Here is an 8,937-nt window from a genome sequence, read left to right on the forward strand (position 1 = left end):
TGATGCCAAAACGCAAGTCATTCGCGCTTCTAAGTGTACCCGTGTTTAGGACGGTGACTCGCTGACATCACGCCCGGCGCAGTAGCACGAGGAGGGACTGGGGTGATGGGTGGGGGTAAAAGGGGGGGAGGGGGTAAAGGGGAAAGAGATCCGCACTTCATATCCTCTGTCACAGGCGGTCGGAGCGACACTCTCCGTGCCTCGGCGCACCCACAGTGCCCCCCCCCCCGCCCCCCTATACGGATCTTCACTCAACTTTCTAGCGTCAGTTCGCTCCAGCCTCAGTTAAAGGGAGATTATACGTTTGGACCGCAGGAACTGGATCTGTTGTTTTTTCGCGCTATCGTTTGGATCTACGAGTTGAGCGTAGGGATTTTTTTTTTATTCGCGTGGTTTTTAGTGTGTTTGCGGAGAAAGGAGGGGGTTTGTTGAGAAAAAAAGGCCAATTGCGGAGGAAATAGGCTAGCGAGGACAGCTTCGTGGTGTAGTCAGATACGAGAGAGAGATTGAGACAGAGAGAGAGAGAGAACGTTTCGCGGTGGAGCTGGAGCGGCGTAATGATCCGGTCTGCAATGAGGAAGATATATTTTAAAAACTGCCGACGTTGAGGTCAAGGCGATGGGTTTCCGTGCCAGTAACTTTTAAGAAGGTAAGCACACACCTACTATCTCATCAGTTGGTTATATATATATATATATATATATATATATATATATGTGTGTGTGTGTGTGTGTGTGTGTGTGTGTGTGTGTGTGTGTGTGTGTGTGTGTGTGTGTGTGTGTGTGTGTGGCTGTTTGAACAGCTGACACCGGCGCTGATTACCCCCCGTCCTAATCCCGTTGACGACGCATGGTTTCGGGGACTCCGATAATGGTCCGAAACGGACATTGTCATTTGTAGTTCACCCCGGATCGCCCTATTTATGAACGCTACTTCATATACGGTATTTCACTGAGGACCGTTGTTGATCCTCCGAAGGTCTTCGCGATTTAGTTGATTCGCAGTTGGGTAATCGTTAAACGTTATTGCCATCCGACAGAAAGTTGCAGAGGGCAAAGTGTCGTTTATTATGTATTTTATTCTTGTTGTATAGAAAGTGCGTGAAAACTGACGGTTATTCGTTTTTGAAACGGCTTCATCCACTACGGGTGCCTATACGAAAAGGACGTCGCCAGGTTATACGGTCCGTATACATATCTGTGATTCTCTCTCTCTCTCTCTCTCTCTCTCTCTCTCTCTCTCTCTCTCTCTCTCTCTCTCTCTCTCTCTCTCTCTCTCTCTCTCTCTCTCTCTCTCTCTCTCTCTCTCTCTCTCTCTCTCTCTCTCTCTCTCTCTCTCTCTCTCTCTCTCTCTCTCTCTCTCTCTCTCTCTCGCTCGCTCGCTCGCTCGCTCGCTCTCGTTGGTCAAAATGACGCACGTTTCCCATTGAGATTATAGACCGCTTTGCGCAGCCTCGGTGTTATCGTTGGTAGGGATCGATCAAGGTAGGACGGGTCATTTTGGATTAGCATATGAACGGACCAGCGCCGGAATAAACAATAATGTGGCTTCAACAGCTGGTCGCAGAGTCAACGGGCAACTCCTGTCAGACCAGGAAGTGGTCCGAAAGTCGACCGTTTACAATTTGATCGCCATATTTATCTACTTTGTGTTTACTCTATTGATGTATATAGATTTTACAGACCGGCTGCAGGTCGTCTTGGAGATTCCTTCTTTTTTCCCCCTAATTTAACGTGTCGCTTTATAGAAAAATAAATATATGAAAAAATCTAATGATCCCGTCTCATACTGAGTGTGTTTTTGTGACTGGTGTCACATGAATCTCTTTCTCTCATTCAGAAAGAATGGGGAAAATATGACACATGCATTGTTCTTTCAACCAGATCTGGGAGAGCCTTCAAATAAGGTTTCACTTAATCTACACCAGGTCTACAAATCCCTGTTTAAATCGAAATTACGAGTTTGTACGTGTGATTGTGTCCTGCATGTGGAGAGAGAGGGTAACCCGGTATGGCAGGTGGATGCAGGGACAGCCTCTGTCACTTAGACCACTATAGCTCTGGTTCTCCCTAATTGGTTGCTAATGGCAACATCATGTATCGATGCTTGTCAGGAACACCTCCAGTAATTTTAAACTGTGACTGATTCATTCCCTACCTGCTTGAACGCCAACATAAAACTCAGTTTAGGTGAAAAGAAAAGCTTTGCATACTTGTATTTTTGTATTATATAAAGTGCAGGCTTTTCACTTTCACTCACTCTCCAAACTTGGAACATAGGAATTGCAACAACAGTTTCAACAAGCCTTTCAGATCGCCAAATGGGAAATGTCATTCTGCCTGAACAAAGGGCCGTCAATGAAAAAAAAGAAAAAAGGAAGCCCCCCATTTGCCCCATACTTTCAGAGAAAACAAAAGCAGAGGCAGAAGAAAAAATAAAAGGGAGAACTTGGCTGCTGTGCGCATCCAGCTGTTCAGCCGACCCTCTCCTCTCCCCTCATCCTGCCTCCTCTTTTCTGCAGACCTGCCATTTATAGATGGGATTTTAATCTGGCCATCCACAGTGATGCCATGGAAAAGCTACAGCGGTTTCTGGAGTCACTGAGGAATGACTGTGGAATGGGGCTTCTGGTGGATTCAGCTCAAACCCACCAAGGCTAGAGTTCCACAACTCGGTCTTGGGTAGAGTTGAGTCGTGATGTTCTGAGGATGAGGCTAAACAGACTCTTGGAACTGCACTTTTTTTTCTTCCCTTTACAAATATAATCTCTGTGAAATGTCAACTAGTCCATTACTATGTCCATAAGCAACTGTTTAGAAAAAGGAGTTATAATCGTGTTATGTGCTATAGCACATGACCCTAGTCACCCCCTCAACTCATTCTTCATTTTATTTCTATCCAATTGTAGGTACAGGTCTATAGCCTGGAGAAACAAAAGTCTTTGTCCATATCTGAGAACCTATGTCTCCCAAATCCCACTGAATGTCAAGTATTTATGTTTGTAGTGTGTAGTTGTACCTGTGTACTCATTTGAGTACATGGATGTTTATATGTGTAAATAAGTATGGAGGTAAACTTGTATGTTGATGTACAGGTTAGGGCAAGACATTTCCTCAAGAAACACACTTAAGAATATGTCTATTTTATCTCAGCTGAACATTTAGATAAGTGTATTTTGCAAAAACGTCAGATTTTTTTCAAAGTTGTTTGTGGCAGTTTGTTGGGGAAACCTTTTAACATACAAGTCAGATTTACAGGGAATGCCTTAGTGTTAAAATCACTAAACCACGTTTACGTGACTATCAGGGACCCTACGGGAATCATGTTAAAGATTAATTTAGCCCCGTTATCTGGGTTAGAAGGATAATCTAGAGAATAAACGTGATGATAATTAACCCAGTATGGTGAATGGCTTTCCACTGACATCACGGTCACAGAGATTACCATCCAACCGCATGCCCCCTATTCTCCAGCAGACCTCGTGCTCCCCTCAGCCAGTGAAATACCCAACTATGCGTCTGTAATCACATTTAAAGAGGAAACAGTCCACTCTTCCACATTGTTTTTCTTTGGAGTCATTTATGAGGCGTATGTGATGTACTTGGCTTGTACTACCAGAGCTCCCAAATTTCTCCTAATAAAAATCACGTAGATGACAAGGGGAAACGAAGGGTTTTGTTTCACCAGAGGGGGGAATCCTGGGCAGGTGCATGAAATGTGCATTGAAACATAAGGACAGGGAGGGAAGGAAGAAGCAACAGGCGTCTGTGGGCCATATCGCCGCCATTCCTGATGTTAGGAGAACAGCGGTGGGAGAGATGCTCCTAGTAGAGCTTATTCCTCCATATCGGTACCATGGGGATCAGGCTATTCTTTGGGCAGTGAGGTTGTGGTGTGTTTTTTAAGCAAGGATGCAGTTTGAAGTTCTTTCCTTAAGGTCCTTTCTGTGGCCCTCAGAGCTATTTATATACCCCTTATCTCCAAGCGTGCCTCCTCATGCCAAGGCAGAACTGACTGCTACCACACCTGGCAGTGTGTCAACAAAGTGGGAGATGTGAGCAAACATGCTATAATCTCTGCTGCCTTTATGTTCATTGGTGCCATCTCCTTCGGACGCTATGAATCACTGTCCCAATTCCAGTGCTGTAGGTGTTATTGTATACATGTTTATGCGCCTATATGCCAGAGCGAGAGAGAGAGAGAGAGAGAGAGAGAGAGAGAGAGAGAGAGAGAGAGAGAGAGAGAGAGAGAGAGATAGAGAGAGTGTAGGAGAAACGAGAGTATATTATATTTGTGCCATGAGTATTTGTGCTGTTAGATGCACTTTGCACGTGTGTGTGATCACAGTTAATCACCCATTAGTATTATTAATGCAGGTGAACACGCTGCGCTGTAATGAGGGAGACCTCGGTGCTGCTTGGCCCCTGGCTCCAGAGATGCACCGCTGGGACAGGGTTTTGCTAATCATCCTTCTTTTACCCAGAAAGCTTGACGGGTGACTACCTGACAAAGCAGTCTGCAGAGTTGCATCACTTTAACGGTTCCATCAATATTAATGGAAGTTATGTTGGTGCCCTTCATGTGCTCTGTTAATATTCATGCAATTTGCCGACAAAGTCAGTTGGCTTGCAGCAATACAGGTTGACTGGCTTTGTGCAAGAGTACGTGAAGTTGTAGAGATTGACCTTTCTGCTTAATGCTTGGCTGAAAGCTAGAGATGGCAGTAATAGTCTGTGTGGCACAGGGCCGATGGCGAGGAATCCTCAAGTGAAAGTAGAAAATTCACGAGTTTAAACCTCCATTGAATTGTTCTTTTAAGTATTGTCTCCCCCTACGACAAGTCTTGGCGTGTCAGTACAAAGTGTTACCCACTGAGCTACAAGAGGTTTTAAAGGATTTGCGGTGTCTAATCTTTCATCATGACTCCATCGGTGCTAAGCCCAAAAAGACTGAAGTGCATTGTTAACCAACTATAGACTCAGTTGTTAAACAAGATATGATGTTTCAGTGGAGGGATGAAGCAAGATTTTGCCAAGTTGCTACCTAGTTAGCCTGTCAGTCTGTCATTCTGTTGGGCAGTGTCCCAAATGTCCTTAAGCTCCTCTACTGTGCGGTCTGTCAGGCAGAGAAGGCAGGCCGGCGTCTGTCTGGGAGGGTAATGGGATTGTCTCCCTGTTTTGGCCGCCTGAGGGGCAGCAGGGGTTAGTGGGATGTGACCTATTGGCCACCCGGATTTTCCCTTGTATGGGGGATCTTGGAGCTGTCAAGGAGACAGGAATCTGTATGTGTGTTGTGCCTGTCCTCCCTTCTCCCTCCATGTTTGAATACAAACCAGACTGTGTTAACTGGTATTGAATGTTTTTGTGTCATTTGCAGAGGTTTATAGCCTATCAATTTATAGCCTATCATGCCTTTTGTTCGATGTCACATCATTATCTCTTTGATTCACTAACCTTACCATCACTAAGCTCAGATATATCTAGGTGCTTGATATCACCATGTTCAAATCTACTGTAGTTCTAGTCCATGAAATACAACGGCTCACTTTTATTGCTGTCTGGAAATGTGTGGCGATGATAAAGCAACAAGGGAGAGGAGTGTCAAAGTCAAACACTCCCTCCCATCATTTCCTTGGAAACTCTCATTCGGATACTTTCCATTTTACACTGGGGTGGATTCTCTTGACTGTTGAGACTGAAGTACTATCCTGCCTAACCGTCTGTTAGCGTCTTTCAATCTTAGCTGGTACAGAAAGAAAAGTGTGTGTTTTTGTCCTTGCACGTGCCTGTGTGTATGTACAGTACTGCTCTCCATCACTGTCAGTGGATGTGCACTGGCTATTTCCCTAGACTGTTGGTTATAGTATCCTCACTTGTGATGCCCCAGAGAATTGTGGGGGATTATAGTGTCTGTGGCACCCACATGTCATGGTAAGAGGCACAACAGGAAGTCTTGACTTATGAACCCCGACCCTCGAACTGTGTGGAGTTTACATTTCATATCCTTTACAGGTAGAGGACCTGGAATCAAACAACTGTGTCTTTGTGACTCTTACCAACAAGGTCTTCTAGTAGAGTGTCAAGGATACCTGTGAGAAAGTAACTTTGACTAACTTTGATTAACTGCTTTGCTTTAAAAGACTGATCAGTAGTCACAGAATAAACTTACCCACGGAAACCTGATCGCCCCATTACTAACTTTGTTTAAATAGTGATTTGCTGAACTAGATGTTTATTTTCGCTCTAAAACAGGCCTGTGATTTGGGGTCGACTGGGTAAACAACTTTCTGTCCACACATCAGACTTTTCAAAACATTTAAATTGTCAAATATACATCAGATTGTATTGTCAGTGTCTTTCACTTCTTATATGATGCAGAGTTACACCATTTTAGTGATATGTGGCCTTATGGTTAAAGCTGCCATGAGGAGTTTATCATTGATTATTAATCAGTCTCAATTTAATTTTGATGTTGCTATGACTGACGTGAGCCATTGAGACCATCTGCAAGAAGATTAGATATTGCTTTATAATTACTCCAAATACTTGTCTCAGGGTTGAATTCCCCTCAAAATCTGACAAAACCGGCAGCCATACCAACATGTACCCTGGCTCTGCCAATTGACGGAAGCTAAGCAGGTATGGGCTTGGCTAGTACTTGAATGGGAGACCTCTTGGGGAAACTGAGTTGCTGCCGGAAGTTGTGTTCGTGGGCCAGTAGGGGGCAGTGTTCCCTCTGGTCCTAATAAAAACAACAAATATCAAATTCCAATGCCCCAGTTCAGTGACGGGGATACTGTGCTGTAGGAGATGCCGTCCTTCGGATGAGACGTTAAACCGAGGTCCTGACTCACTGTGGTCATTAAAGATCCCATGGCGCTTATCACAAAGAATAGGGGGTTTGCTGATGTCCTGGCAAAATTCCCAACCTGGCTCTCTCCATCTGGCCACCTAATCATCCCCCCATGTAATTGGCTCATTGATTCCTCCCTCTCCACCTCAAGCTGATGTGTGGTGAGCGTTCTAGCGCAAAATGGCTGCTGTACATCACCCAGGTGGGTGCTGCACCATTGGTGGTGGTTGAAGTGAGTTAACCCGTTCAATGTGAAGCGCATTTGGTGTCTAGAAAAGCACTATATGAATGTAATGATGATGATGATGATGATTATTATAAAACTATTTACAACACAGACAAGATGTGTAGCCACAATAGGAGATATGTTCCCTCATCGCTGTATATCTTGCATATCCTTTTCCAAAACACCACATCTCTCACTCTTTTCTTCGAAGCAAATATACAAGCTAGGTTAATGTTCTTTGCAAAAACAGGCAATGCTTACATGAAATAAAGTCACTCTTCTGCAAAACGCCTCCACGTTTGTCCAAAGGGGTGTGCAAAGTCAACAAAAGGCCAAAACTCCTTACAGCAACTTTAAAGGGAATGGAATTGCTCTTTTCCTTCGTGTGTGGCTGCGACTCTGTGTTCTTGCTCTTGTGTATTCCTGACCCCTTCTCAATCCCTCTTTCTCTACCACAGGAAGATCTGTGTGCACTGTAAGTGTCGTCGTGAGGAGCATGCAGTAACAGCCATGCCTGTGGAGATGGAGAAGACGGTGACCAAGCTGATGTACGACTTCCAGAGGAACTCCACATCGGATGATGATTCTGGCTGCGCCCTGGAAGAGTATGCCTGGGTACCACCGGGACTCAAACCCGAACAGGTAACATCAGCTATGATGTGATCGGGGTCACACTACAGTCACACCCAAAGGGGTCATCATCATTGAGGTTCCTTATGTTATTATATCCCTTATTACTGCAATATAACATATTATTCCTGCACAGCATTTACTCTAACTAATGGTTGTTTGCCACACAAGTCAACCTACATTCTTGTATCACTGTCTTGTATTTACCAAATACGTGCCAACCCCACGTAACAGAGTTTAAGTTAGTTCTATTTTAACTTAACTACTTAAGAAGACGGATTTTCCTAAAGTTAAAATATTGGAAAATGTTCGTGTTCAGCTTCGTTATAGCTGTCGTTAGAGCTATGTCTTCATCAAATTGTTCCATTTGCATGTTGGGTTTGCAACTAATTGATCTCAGCCACATATAATTTAACATTTCCATGATAAAATTGCTCCATCCCAATGGCATTGTGGTTATTATGTAGACTTTCTGTAGTTTCATATAGTTAGACTGACAAATTGATTTTAACATGACTCTCTAATAGTGTATACCCAACAGGATATTGATCACAGCCCTACACTGACCATGGTGTTACCCTTCATGTACTTATTTAGTGAATGTTCCAAATGAGACTGTCGTGTTAACAGAAGATAAACCTGCCTGTTTTACTGAATATGTTGTCTTCAAAGTAGTGCACACCAGGGATTATGGGGTTGCAGTGATCAAATTAATCTCCAACTCATTCTGCCTGCAAAAATGTTTACAGTGGGGTTTCATTGCCCTCATGATGACTTGGCAAAGCCTGCCTAATACGCAAAGACATTATATGGACCCATGCACGGCCAAGAAAATTCCTTTATTTACAAGACTCCATTGGACCATAAGATCTGCAAATGTGTGAGGGTGTCCTCTTTCATAGGACAATCAAAGTGTTTTACGGATGCTACTTTCACTTTCTGGCTGGGATGGGATAAAGCCTTGTTGCCTGGGCATGAGCAGGTCAATAAGCTGCTGGTTCAGCCTCCTGTTATCACCTTCAGCAACTGAACACAGCAATATTTCATCCTCCTCTTGGGTCGCATAATTCGACCCATGAGTCAAGGTAGGTTCTTGTCTAGTGGCTTCTGGTGCAGTTTGGCTGAATTGAAGAAAATTGATTGTGCAGAGTATGTTTAAACAGATGAGATTTGTGGGACACTGTTGACTAGGGATAGTCAACGCTCAGTTTTAACTGGTCAGTGCTCCT

General features: G+C 44.0%; 1 protein-coding gene across 1 annotated transcript in view; it reads left to right on the plus strand.

Moving 5' to 3' along the window:
• The first annotated feature begins 261 nt into the window (after window positions 1-261).
• The window catches only part of prickle2b (prickle homolog 2b), a 19,751-nt gene continuing 11,075 nt past the window's right edge, over window positions 262-8,937 (plus strand). The window contains exons 1-2 of the mRNA XM_056273022.1: window positions 262-649; window positions 7,537-7,720. Coding sequence (XP_056128997.1) covers window positions 7,589-7,720 — 132 coding nt within the window. The 5' untranslated portion in view covers window positions 262-649; window positions 7,537-7,588. The remainder of the gene's footprint in view (window positions 650-7,536; window positions 7,721-8,937) is intronic.

This window comes from Lampris incognitus, chromosome 2 (genome assembly GCF_029633865.1).
Source record: "Lampris incognitus isolate fLamInc1 chromosome 2, fLamInc1.hap2, whole genome shotgun sequence".
NCBI lineage: Eukaryota > Metazoa > Chordata > Actinopteri > Lampriformes > Lampridae > Lampris > Lampris incognitus.